Below are 14,029 nucleotides of genomic sequence, written 5' to 3'. Positions count from 1 at the left end.
CCCTATATTATTGTAACCTCTTTTGTAAAGAATGTAAATTAACATAAAGAGCTATAAACATGTTGGATTGATAAAAAGATAGACCTGCATTGTTAAAGCACCTTTCACGACCACTGCCCTGAGCACTTTATAGCCAGTGAATGACTTTTTTGAAGTGTACCCACTATTTTAATCAAACTCAATACTTGAGCAGAGCAAGATTTTAATCATAGAATCCCTACAGTGCAGAAGGAGGTCAATCGAATCTGCATTGACCCTCTGAATGAGCACCATACCTAGGCCCACTCCCCTGCAACTCCGCCTAAACTATGGACACATGTTTGGAATTCTCTTCCACCGAGAACATATTTCTGATTGATGTGGAGATGCCGGCGTTGGACTGGGGTGAGCACAGTAAGAAGTCTTACAACACCAGGTTAAAGTCCAACAGGTTTGTTTCAAACACGAGCTTTCGGAGCTCAGCTCCTTCCTCATTCTGAAATGCGCTCCGAAAGCTCGTGTTTGAAACAAACCTGTTCGACTTTAACCTGGTGTTGTAAGACTTCTTACTATATTTCTGATTGACAAGGGTGTCAAGAATATGGAGAGCTGGCAGGAATGAAGAGTTTACGGTCACAGTCAGATAAGCCATGATCTTACTAAATTGGCCAAACCCCCTAGTGTTTGTTTGGATTTCTTAGAATCTCTCTTTCTCTCTCTCTCTCTCTTTCCTCCTTCTTCAGATGTCAGATGTTGTGGAAAGTGAGGCCATGCAGGCATACCTGAAGCCAGCGTCACGCATGGAAGAACCGAAAACCACCTCCAAGGGCTTTGTGGTGAGAGATGCTCCATGGACTAGTGGCTCAGAAAAGGTAAAGAATCTTCACTTTAAAAAAATATATTTTTATGATGTATTTGCAAAATTTTGTATAACAATAACAAACAAAACAATAACATGAACATCAACATGGTAAACTAGACATTTTTCTCCAGCTTGAGAAACCCAGCCATATCACTAATCCAGGTCTCCACACCTCGGGGGTTTCGAGTCCCTCCACATTCCCTCCCAGTCCCGCCCATAGGGGCTGGTTTAGCACACTGGGCTAAATCGCTGGCTTTTAAAGCAGACCAAGGCAGGCCAGCAGCACGGTTCAATTCCCGTACCAGCCTCCCCGAACAAGCGCCAGAATGTGGCGACTAGGGGCTTTTCACAGTAACTTAATTGAAGCCTACTCGTGACAATAAGCGATTTTCATTTTCATTTAATTTTCATTAAAAGGATCCGTCTCCGGGCTACCAGGGAGGCAAAGGCCAGAACGTCGGCCTCTTTCACTCCCTGAACTCCTGGGTCTTCTGACACTCCAAAGATTGCTATCTCTAGACTCGGCACCACCCACGTGCCTAGCACCTTGGACATTGCCTTGGCAAACCCCTGCCAGACTCCTCCAAGCTTCAGGCATGCCCAAAACATATGGACGTGGTTTTCTTGGCTTCCTGCACACCTTGCACATCTACTACCCCGAAAAACTTGCTGATCCTCGCTGTCGTCATGTGTACCACCTTAAACTACATTAGACTGAGCCTAACACATGATGAGGAGGAATTAATCCTGCTTAGGCCCACAGACCCACCTCTAACTCCCCACCTAGCTCCTCCTCCCACTTTCCCTTCAGTTCCTCCACCAGGGTCTCCTCCGCCTCCAACAACTCGTGATAGATATCTGACACTTTCAACTCCCCCACCCAGGTACCGGACACTACTCTGTCCTGTATCCCCCGTGGTGGAATCAGCGGGAAAGCCAACACCTGTTTCCTCAAAGTCCCGGACTTGTAAATATCTGAAACCATTCCCCGGCGGCAGCTTGAACTTGTCCTCCAGCGCCTCACGTCAATGAATAGATCTTCCATTCGTCTAATTCCTGCTCTCTGCCAACTTCGGAACCCGCCATCTATCCTGCCCGGCGCGAACCTGTGTTGTTGCAAATCGGGGTCCAGTATGAGGCACCCTCCACCTTCTTATACCTCCTCCATTGCCCCCAGATCCTCAATGCCGCCACCACCACCGGGCTAGTGGAGTACCGGGCCGGCTAGAACGACAGAGGTGCTGTTACCAGTGCTCCCAAACTGGTGCCTTTGCATGGCGCTGCCTCCATCCACTCCCATGCCGACCCCTCCCCCCTTACCTACTTCCTAATCATCGCTATATTAGCCACCCAGTAGTAGTTGCAGAAGTTCGGCAGCGCCAACCCACTCTCCCCCTACTGCGCTCCAACAACATTTTCTTCTTCACCCGCGGGGTTTTATTCGCCCATACGAAGCTCGAAATAATCTTGTTTCCCCGCTTGAACAAGGCCTTGGGAATGAAGATGGGGAGGCACTGGAAGACAAACAAAAATCTGGGGAGCATCGTCATTTTCACGGTCTGTACCCTCCCCGCCAGCGATAGCGCGAGCATATCCCATCTTTTAAGTCCCCCTCCATTTGCTCCACCAGCCGGGTTAGGTTGAGTCTGTGTAATGCCTCCCATTTCCGAGCCACCTGTATTCCCTGGTAGCGAAAGCTCCTCTCTACCATCCTGAGTGGCAGCTCTTTCAGTCTCCTCTCCTGCCCCCTTGCCTGGATCACAAACAATTCACTTTTTCCCCATGTTGAATTTGTACCCCGAGAACCTTCCAAATTCCCCCAAGATCTGCATAACCTTCTCCATCCTCTCAACCGGATCCGAGATGTACAAGAGCAGATCGTCCGCATACAGCGAAACCCAGTGCTCCCCACCCACTCGAACCAGCCCCTGCCACTTCCCTGATGCTCTCAGCCATGGTCACTGCTCAAAAGCCAGAGCGAACAGCAACGGGGTGAGGGGGCACCCCTGCCCCGGTGCCCCTCGGTGTAGCTTAAAGTACCCCGACCTCAGCCGGTCCGTGCACACACTCACTACCGGTGCCTGGTAGAGCAATCACATCCATTCGATGAAGCCCTCACCAAACCTTCCCAGCGTCTCCCAAAGATATTCCCATTCCACCCGATCAAAAGCCTTCTCCGCTTCCATCGCAACCACCACCTCCGCCTCTCTCCTTCTGAGGGCATCATAATTACATTCAAAAGCCTCCGAACGTTAGCATTGAGCTGTCTATCCTTAACAAATCCGGTTTGGTCCTCCCCGATCACCCCAGCGACACAGTCTTCTATCCTAGTGGCCAAAATCTTAGCCAGCAGCTTGGCATCTACGTTCTAAAGCGAGATCGGCCTATATGACCTAGATTGCTCCTGGTCCTTTTCTTGTTTCAGGATGAGTGAAATCGAGGCCTGTGATATCATTGGGGGGAGGATTCCCCTCTCTTTAGCCTCATTAAAAGTCCTCATCAGCAGGGAGCACAACACCTCTTGAGAATTTCTTATAGAATTCTACCGGGTAAACAGACGGCCCCGGAGCCTTGCCCAACTCCATGCCCTCCAGTCCTTTAACAATTTCCTCTGCTTCAATCGGGGCCCCCAGCCTCTCGACCAGGTCCTCCTCCACCCCACGGAAACTTCAACTGATCCAGGAACTGCCTCATCCCTTCTACACCAGGCGGGGGTTACGACTTGTATAATTTGCTATAAAATTCTTTGAAAACGTTGTCCGGGGCCTCAGGATGTTTAGGAACATGAGAAAAAAAAACAAAAACTTCTTCACCCTCGGCCGTTGGAATCTCCACCGGTCTACACCCCCCACTCCCAGTCTGCTCCATGAAAACCTTCAACTTCACGCGGCCAGCCCTGGATTTTGACCGGTCCAGATCGGATCAATGACCGTGTTAAAGTTTTCTCCCATGATCAAGCCACGAGACTCTAGGTCTGGGATCTTGCCTAACACCTGTCTCATAAATCTCACATCGTCCCAGTCTGGAGCATATATGTTTACAAGCACCGCCCGTACACCCTCCAGCTTCCCACTCAGCATAATATATCTACCCCCCCTTATCTGCCACAATTCTTCCAGCCTCAAACGCCACCCGCTTGCTGATCAATGGTGCTACCCCCCCTGGTCTTCGAGTCCAGCCCGGAGTGGAACACCTGACCAACCCACCCCTTTCTCAATCTTGTCTGATCAATAATCTTTAGATTTGTCTCCTGAAGCATTGCTACATCTGCCTTCAGCCCCTTTAAATGCACAAAACGCAAGCCCCTTTGACCGGCCCATTCAAACCCCTCACATTCCACATAATCAGCCTGGACGGGGGGCTGCCACCCATCCCCCTGCCGACAAGCCATAACCTTTTTTTGGCCGGCCCAGAGCCCACGCTCCCCGCTTCCCCGAGCTCCCCCACAAGCAGCCACTGCCCTCGACCTCCCTTTTGTTCCCCGATAATAGTTCCTCCCTTGTTAGCGAAGCAGCCCCCTCCCCCACAACAGCGCCCGAAACCTAATTCCCCAGGTCAAGCACCATTTTAGCACATGTTCACTCCCACACCATGCTTCCGAGAATCAGCTGACCCAGACAGCCCCCGCCCTTGGTGCCAAACAGTCTGGCTCCTTGTTTTTTTGAACCCCTCTCCCGACATGCGTAAACCATTTAAAAACATTGCAGTCCCCAGTAAGCAAACAACCTCAAGTAAAATAAATTAACGTAAACCAATGTAGAAACAATCGCTTGGAACCAAACTCAACCTCCCACAGAATAGCACCAACTTCGGAACTCCCCTCCCCCCTCTGCATCCAATCTCTGCAAAAACAAAGCACCCTCAAACCACCACCCCAGCCCAATACTTAACCCAGAACCCCATACAGTCTTATTTGAACCGATACAAGAATGACAAAAAGCCGCCACATAACTCCTTCAAGACTTAAGTGTCCTTTAAGACGCTTCCAACTTCTTTTCTTTCATAAAAGACCATACATCGTCCGATGCCTCAAAGTAAAAGTGTCGGTCTTTGTGCGTAACCCACAACCACGCTGGATACAGCATCCCGAATTTCACCCCCCCCCCCCCCCCGCCCCCCTTGAAGAGGATCGCCTTCACCCGGTTAAACTCAGTACGTCTCTTGGCCAGCTCCGCTCCCAGGTCCTGGTAGATGCGCACCTCGCTGTTCTCCCATCTGCTGCTCCGCTCCTTCTTGGCCCACCGCAAAACTAGTTCTTTGTCCGGAAAACGGTGGAAACGCACCACCATGGCCCTCGGCGGGTCATTTGCCTTAGGCTTCCTTGTGAGGGCTCGATGCGCTCCGTCCACTTCCAGGGGCCGAGAAAATGCCCCGGGCCCCATCAGCGTCTCCAGCGTGCTCGCCACATATGCCCCACATTCGACCCCTCAATTCCTTCGGGGAGGCCAACGATCCTTAAGTTCTGCCTCCTGGACCTGTTCTCCAGGTCCTCCAACTTCTCCTGCATTCTCTTGTGCTCATCCAATACCTCCACCTTATGCTCCATCATGGTTAGATAGTCCTCCTGGCTAGACAACTTCAGCTCAATTTCTTGTATCGCTTTACCTTGGGCCGCCTGATTCAAAACCACTTGATCGATCGCAGCCTTGATCAGGTCCAGCGTTTCTTTTTTCAGCTCAGCGAAACAGTCCTTAAAGAACGTCATCTGCTGCTCCTTAGATCACTGAGCCACTGCTCCCTGGTCCTGACCCTCCGCCATGCTGCGCCGCACTGCTTCATTCTATTCGGGCTGAGTCTTTTCACACGGCCACTTGTAGTCCAATTAGCCATACATCAGAGGGGGAATCCTTCTTAATATCATCTACTACACCGATCTATCCCCTAAAGTCCGATAAAAGTCGGGGGGTAATAAGGTCCGAAAGTCCGTTTCAGGTGGGAGCTATCGAATATGCAACCTACTCCTCCATGGTTGCCACCGGAAGTCAAGAATCTTCACTCTTAACCATCTTGTTTAACTGAGTACATGGGATGCAAAGAGCTGCACCTCTTGAGGCTGCAAGTCCTGACAGCCCCTGTAGGATTACAGGAATATGTGAAAATATCCATTCCAGTCTCTATCATAGTAGACTTGATTCCAAGGCAGCCCTTCTATGTATTCTGATAAAGTCACTCTGCAGCTGTCTCCATTAACCTGGAAATGGGACTTCAAGTGCTAGAGCTTGGTGGGGCAATATGAATATTTTATCAGTTTTTTTTTTAAAAGGCTAGTTTTCAATAATTGTCATTTAAAAAAAAGACAGCAGTAAAATCATTTTGAAGCAACGGAAGGATTATTGGGTTGCTATTCAGCCCAATTGTTACAATGCTTCACATTTCTTTTCATTCTCTTGCAAATTTCTTTCTCCCTCTTGAACTCTTGACCAGTTCCATTGGGGTTCATAACTCTGTTTCCAGCCAGGCATTCTCCATGCAAGTATTTGGTAACTCCGCATACCAATAACGTATAGTATGTCAATCTCAAGCATCGGGCAGCACGGTAGCATGGTGGTTAGCATAAATGCTTTACAGCTCCAGGGTCCCAGGTTCGATTCCCGGCTGGGTCACTGTCTGTGCGGAGTCTGCACGTCCTCCCCGTGTGTGCGTGGGTTTCCTCCGGGTGCTCCGGTTTCCTCCCACAGTCCAAAGATGTGCGGGTTAGGTGGATTGGCCATGCTAAATTGCCCTAGTGTCCTAAAAAGTAAGGTTAAGGGGGGGGGGGGGGTTGTTGGGTTACGGGTATAGGGTGGATACGTGGGTTTGGGTAGGGTGATCATTGCTCGGCACAACATCGAGGGCCAAAGGGCCTGTTCTGTGCTGTACTGTTCTATGTTCTATGAAATCCGCACACTCACTGGGACAGATGTGATGGAGTACAAGCCTGGACAATTCTCCCCCTCTCAGCTTCCTAAAAATCTTGTGGCCCTCGTGTGTGGAGGGGTGGGGGTGTGTGGGTGGTGTGTATGGGTAGTGTGTGACCAATCCACCTACCCTGCACATCTTTGGATTGTGGGGGTGAAGCCCACGCAGACATGGGAGAATGTGCAAACTCCACACGGACAGTGAGTCAGGATCGGGACCTCGGTGCTGTGAGGCAGCAGTGCTAACTACTCCACCACTGTGCTGCCACCACACAATAGCCATGAAGATTTTTGAGTGAGTTGTCTTCTGAATCCTTTGCCTCCATCTCCAACTGGGCCCGTTTTGAAACCAGGGGCTGCACTTCCAGATTTCAGATCTGAAATTTTGACTATGAAGCCATTATGTTCCTGCCCAAGAGAGGAAACCTCCTGTAGTCTGGATTTGAACCTGTGTTAAGTCTTAATTTTCTAATTATCATGCATCATGGTTTAGTACATGTGGAACACTTTGTGATTTATTTTTGAACTGCTAAGTGACTTGAATTCCTTTATCTCCTCAGGCTCCAGATATGAGTAGCTCTGAAGATTTCCCAAGTTTTGGTGCTCCGGTTGCTCCAAAGACTTCACCGTGGGGACCGAAAAGATTCTGAGCTGGAAGAAGCAGCTCCAATTTCCACCCTCCTTCCCCCCCCCCCCCCCCCCCCAACCTCCCCACCTCCCCACCACCCCATGCATACACCCTGCCCCCACCTCCCCCTCTGCTGGGTTGCCAAGATGTGCTTCCTGTTTGATTCCAATTCAGCAGCCTAGCAAGTAATTAGCGTAGCAAAAATGACTTCCTTTGTCACAATCGTTTCCAAAAACACCACTGCCGTGATTGAAGGCCATATCTGTGAGCCTCATTTTATAACCACGCAATTGCGTGCACTAAACCCCACGGCATTCCACAAACCCCGATAAACACAACTCTGTTTGAAAACAGCTTGGCTTTGAATCGACTGCTGACCTGTTCAGTGCAATGGCCCAAATTGCGATGTTTATCCAAACTGCTCGCTGGGCACACAACTTGGTCCACAGTTTATTTCAGTTGAGTCATCATTTGCAGGAGTTTGAAGCAAAGACTGGAAGGGATTGTGGCTCCTGATTTCCCCCTGGAGCCAGCATCCTTTTGTCTGCCTTTGCACTTTTCCTGGTTGAGTGCAATTGCTTTACCCCTCCAGCTGCCAATTGCCATACAGCTCTTAAACTCATTTTAACACCCACACTTGGAACTTGGCTGTGAATCCGGTTGGCAATCTCGGTCGAGTTGTAACACACACAGCTAATGTAGACTGACCTCATTTAAAGTTCCTCCCTATTAAATATACTCTGTCGTTGGCCATTGTTCCAGGTCGCTCAACATTCACGGCTTCTGTTGCCTTGTCCAGTCTCTGGGATAGGCCATCGTGCACACACTGATATTGCTTTGTCCAAAAATGAGGCCGTGAATAAACCCTTGAGTTCAGCGTGGAGCTCTACTTATAACAGGGCCAACAGCAAATGAGCACTGAGGGGATTTTTAAAAAATGCTAAAACAAGCCAAATGGATTCTCTTAAACTGTCCCACAGCCAAAGACTCATTGGCTGACTTGCTGTTTGCAAACGGCACAAAGCCAGGGCAGTAACTGATGAACTATCATGAAGGGTGAGGCCTCAAAAGATGCAGCCTGCTCCTACTGCAAAGATCCCTGAAGTGGTGGGTTTATCCCTTCCCTAATTTTTTTGAATGAGAAATTTTGGTTCCATTGAGAAACCCCTGAGACAAATTAGAATGACATGTTTGTTTACCCTGAACTTTGTGTAGTGTTTCCGTGTACAGAAAAGGCACTCGATTATCAGAGTTTTGTGCACGTGTGTGTATATATTATACATATCTCACATGCATGATAATGACTTTCTGCCTTTCAGTGCATCAATTCCAAAGAGCTTGGGAGAATCTAACTTCTAGAATGTGTGCATTCTAATGTCAATGTACAGCACACACCACCTTGCATTTTGATGTGTACAATACCGTGAAGGGGAAAGAGAATGTTCCTGTTTTAAATTGGAATTTATTTTTTTCATGCAGGTGAGAATGCCCACGTTGAACAGTAAGAAGTGGCGGTGGGGGGAGAGGGGGCCAGTGGAGAGGAGAATGCAATTCCCTCACCAACACTACAGCTTCTGAGCCAATACTCAAGGCTGATAAATCTTATTAGCCACATTTTGGCTCTAAATAAATCGTGCACTTGGGTTAATCCACAGCCAGTTTGGCTAACCCTCTTGCACAGCACAGAATGCTCAATGGGTTGGGGAAGGGGAGAGGAGACTGCATAACTGGAGAGTGTACAGTGCATCTCCTATTTATAGCTTGTGTCACCCCAACCATCAGTAAAGCTGCTTCCAGTGACTAGGTCCTCGCTACCTTCATGAATTTGCGGGGAGGGTGGTGATGGGCACAGTTCATCATCCTTCTGGGTTGGATGGGTTGAGAAACTGAACTTGTTGAAATCTTCAAGGACAAAGAAAACGTTACAAAAACACTAATCTGTTGAAAATTGAGATGATCTGTTTTAATTTTCACTTTTCTCCTTTTTTGTCACTGGCTCCTCATCGTCTCACTTCACTGTGAAATAAACTTTGCCTCAGGACCTGCAGTCCAGTGAGTTGAAGCCATTTCAGTTTCCGACTTCTGTTTGCAAGTTATTTTCGAGTGTGTTTTCTGCCAAGCTAAAGGAAAACCCAGCCACTTCGCTGTGAGTTTTTCGTGATAATCTTTGGTTCCCTCAAATCAGAATGAGCTATTTTTTTGAGCATTCCTGTCGTGTTGTGTGTAAACCAGAAGGAAAAGTAAATTGGCCTTTTTTTTCTTTTTTTTTTAAAAACCCCCAGAAGAACGGGTTGACAGCTAATATCAGGATGTGTTCCTACAATTCACCTGGAGGTGTTGCAGTAATTATGTGGTTCCTGAATGAGTAACTGTTAGATTAGTGACCCCTTCATGTGTAGGGACGTACTGCCTCTCTCAGAACCTGGCTATCTCTTAGTTATGGTAGTCTCTTGCCGGCACTTTAAAGCTGAGGTGCAGCTACACTTTTGTACTTGCATGTGCACAACTGTGGGTTTGCACCTTGCAGATTTAAACAAAATTTGTAGATCTCAGTTTCATAATACTTCGATTTACCCGGGGTAACAATTGGCTTTTCTTTTGAAACAACTTGCTAATCTTCTCAGGGTGTCAGTGTGCAATTTCCCTTCTCTGGTGCAGGCTGAGAATGCTAGCCGAAGGCTGCCTCTCCCCTAAAAGTAGGGAGCAAAGTAGCAATAATGTACCGAGATCACCAGGGTGCATATTTGGTACTAAGTTCTCCAGCAGAACACAACGCGGCCAGTGTTGCTGGTCTGATGGCACACTTTAGGTCCAGCTTACTTTCAAAGTGGATGTTCATGCATTAGGTACCTTCTTTTGTCATTTTGTTCAAACCATCAATGTTCCAATGCCATTTTCCTTGTCTGCTATTGACCCCTGCCCTGTTGACATAGTAATGAAGGATTTGAGAAACAGGCCTATTTTCACTGCTCACACCTGTTCAAGTCTTCCATGTTGATGCAATACAAAGAACAAGCAGTTTCCATGTAAGACCCATTGGCCTTAATTCTGAATGGAGATATGCAAATGTATAGGAGATATGGATGACACTGGAATTTTATAAATCCAAAATAAAAAAATTGAATAACTAGTATTTCTGGACTGTGCACCTGTGTTTTGTAAAGACTGGCTACTACAACAATGTGAAATTATCATTCACCCAGTTTCCTGGCGTGGTCTTAGTAGTTTACATGGATGGAGCAAAGGATAATCCACCAGTGTAGACTTTGTTGGCCACCAAACATCTCATGGCTGGACAGGTAATGTTAAGTTGTCTTTTTAGCTGGTAACAGTCACTGAGTTTACTTGAAATTATAGAATGAGGAAGACCATTTGTCTGTCATGTCATGCAACCTCTCTAGGTGCTCTTGAGGTAGTGTCATTCCCTGATCCTTTCCTCGTGTCCCTGCAATTTCTTTTCTTTTCAGTTCTGTTTGCCTTTTGACAGTCATGATTGTATCTTGTCTCCACCACACTGCCTGGTAATGCATTCCAGATCCTAACCACTCGCTGTGTTTATATTTTTAAAAAGTTACCTCTAGTTCTCTTCCAAATCACTTTAAATTTGTGTCCTCTGGTTGTTGACTCTTATCAATGGGAACAGTTTCTCTCCATCTGTCCAGTCTTCATGTTTTGAGTACCTTGATTAAATATCTTCTCAACCTTTTGTTCTAAGAATAGCTTCTCCAATCTATCAACTGATGTCCCTCATCCCTGCTTACCGAAAGTGTTTCAGTAAAACACTGAATCAGGGTTTCATCAAGGTTTATTGTAAGTTCATTCCTTTTGTTCTCTTTGCCTCGTAAAGGCGAGGATTCTGCATTCATTGCTTTCTCAGCTGCCCTACAACCTTCAACAATTTGGGTACATATACCCCAGGCCCCTCTGCTGCTGCACCACTTTAGAATGGTGTCCTTTATTTCATAGTCTTTACTTCATTTCATACTTCTCTGCATTAGATTTCATTTGCCACATTGATGTGGCTGAAGCAAACATATAGAACCAGGAATAGGCCATTCAGCCCTTTGAACCTGTTTCTGGTGTTCAATTAGATCATGGTTGACCTGTACTTCAACATTGCTGAATCACTTTGTTCCCATAGTCTCTGGTACCCATGTGCCACAAAATGCTTAGCCAGCGGGTATTTGATTTCCTTCTATACTATCAGTCAGATAGCTGAATGAATGCACATGCATTTATCAAGCAAAGTTCCCTTGACAGGTAGCTTACACACACCTATCTTCATCTCCAGCTATGTGGAACATCTGAGATTCGCTGGCTGTTTTCCATACCATTTGTCATAAAATCAAAGAAATAAGGGCTGGAGTAGGCCATCAAGCCTGCTCTGCTATTCAACAAGATCTTGGCGGATCTGATTGTGGCAGATCTTAACTGCGCTTTCCTGCCTGTCCCCCATATGACTTTTTTTGTAGATCGGAAAACATGAATATTTCAACGATCTAGTCTCCAATGCTCTCTAAGAAATTTCTAAAGATTAATGGCTCTTGAATGAAAAAAATTATTCCCCTCAATATTAAATGGGCAATCCCTTGTGTAACTGCTGAACCCCCCATTCCCCCCCCCCCCCCCCCATTCTCTATTTCCTGCAAGAAGCGTCATCCTGGTGTCTAGCCTATTAAATATCCAGGCTCCTGTATATTTTAATAAGATCATCTCTCATTCTAAACTCCAATGAGTATTTATATTCCATTTTCATTTGCCTTCCTAATTATTTGCCGTAACTGCATGGGCAACACAGTGGTTAGCATTGTTGCTTCACCGTGCCAGGATCTCGGGTTCAATTCCCAGCTTGGCTCACTGTCTGTGCGGAGTCTGCACGTTCTTCCCGTGTCTGCGTGGGTTTCCTCCGGGTGCTCCGGTTTCCTCCCAAAGTCCCGAAAGACATGCTTGTTAGGTGAATTGGACATTCTGAATTCTCCCTCAGTGTACCCGAACAGGTGCCGTAGTCTGGTGACATGGGGATTTTCACAGTAACTTCATTGCAGTGTTAATGTAAGCCTACTTATGACACTAATAAAGATTATTATTGTTAATTTTTTGACCCATGTACAAGGACACCCAGATCTGTTTGTACTCTAGCATTCTGTAGCCTCTCTCCATTTAAATATTCTGCTTTTCTATTCTTCCTACCAATACATTTTTGACCAAACTTTCGCCCACACGTGTAACCTGCCTAACCGTTGCAGATTCTATCCTCCTCTCAACTTGTTTCTTATCCATCTTTGTATCATCAGAAAATCAGGCTGCTGTGGAGTCGGTCTTTCCTGGTCATTAATATAGATCCTAAATAGTTGAGACCCCAATACTGATTCCTGTACACTATTGGTTACACTATGCCAATCTGAAAGGCCCATTTATTCCAGCTCTATTTCCTGTTAGTTAGCCAATCCTCTATGTTTATTGTAATCTAATAACACCAACACAATGAGCCCTTGTGCAGATACTTTTTATGTGGCACCTTTATCAAATGTCTTGGAGATCTACTGGTACCCCTTTATCCATCCTTAAAAGAGCTCTGTTAAATTTGACAAACACAACTTCACAAAACCCTCTTGACCCTGCCCAATTGTATTATGATTTTCTAAATGTCCTGCTCCTAATGTTGGATTCTAGCACTTTCCCAATGACAGATATTAGATTAACTGGCCAGTAGTTTTCTGGTTTGTCTCGTTTCTTGTGTAGTGGTGTTACATTTGCAGTTTTCCAATCCACTTGGACCATTCCAAGATCAGGGCATTTTGGATGGTTACAAACAATGTATCCACTATCTGCTGCCACTCCTTTTGCATTTCCTCTAAGCCGCCCCGTCAGCCTTTAGTCCCATTAGCTTTCCTAGTACTTTTACTCCAGTGATCATGACTGTAGTTCCTCCCTCCTTTTTACCCAGTTTTCCATTAGGGGTACTTTTTGAGTCTTTGACTGTGAAGACAGATACAAAATAGTTGTTCAAAGTCTCTGCCATTTTCTTGCTTATTAATTCCCCAGTCTCACCCTCCTCACTTTGCTACTCTTTATATATTTGCAGCTTTTACTGGCCTGTGTTTATAGTTTTAGTATTTTCATACTCCCATACCTTTTATAATTTGACACCATTCTTAACTTCCTTAGTTAGTTGGGGTGGCATGGTGGCACAGTGGTTAGCACTGCTGCCTAAGGCGCTGAGGACCCGGGTTTGATCCCACCCCAGGTCACTGTGTGGAGTTTGCACATTCTCCCTGTGTCTGCGTGGGTTTCACCCCTACAACTCAAAGATGTGCAGGTTAGGTGGATTGGCCACGCTAAATTGCCCCTTAATTGGGTACTAAAATTTATACTTTAAGAACTTCCTAACTTCCTTAGTTAGCCATAGATGTTGCATCCTTCTCGTAGTCTTTACCTTCCCAATGCCGGTTTAAACTACTACCCCAGTTTATGGAGGGGAAAATCTTAAACTCAACGATCTGCTTACCTAATTAAAATTCCATTGACTGAAAGGTCTGCTGAATTACCAGCATTTCTCTCAATGTTTTGGGTTCCTTTGCATTTTGACATGCAATTAATGTTTTTGGAAAATCACTTTCAATGCCTGCCGGCGTATTTTCTGCAGGAACTCATTAAATAATT

The 14,029-nt window shown here is 46.4% G+C and overlaps 1 protein-coding gene across 2 annotated transcripts in view; it reads left to right on the top strand.

Moving 5' to 3' along the window:
* The window catches only part of hdlbpa (high density lipoprotein binding protein a), a 115,934-nt gene extending 108,489 nt beyond the window's left edge, over positions 1 to 7,445 (top strand). Inside the window, exons 27-28 of one of the 2 annotated variants that reach the window (XM_038816178.1) lie at positions 723 to 851; positions 7,299 to 7,445. In XM_038816178.1, coding sequence (XP_038672106.1) covers positions 723 to 851; positions 7,299 to 7,388 — 219 coding nt within the window. In that variant the 3' untranslated portion in view covers positions 7,389 to 7,445. The remainder of the gene's footprint in view (positions 1 to 722; positions 852 to 7,298) is intronic. The other variant, XM_038816179.1, reaches the window with a different exon arrangement.
* The last annotated feature ends 6,584 nt before the right edge of the window (positions 7,446 to 14,029 follow it).

This window comes from Scyliorhinus canicula, chromosome 13 (assembly GCF_902713615.1).
Source record: "Scyliorhinus canicula chromosome 13, sScyCan1.1, whole genome shotgun sequence".
NCBI lineage: Eukaryota > Metazoa > Chordata > Chondrichthyes > Carcharhiniformes > Scyliorhinidae > Scyliorhinus > Scyliorhinus canicula.
Note: the sequence above shows the minus strand (reverse complement) of the source record. Positions and strands in the feature narration are given on the sequence as shown.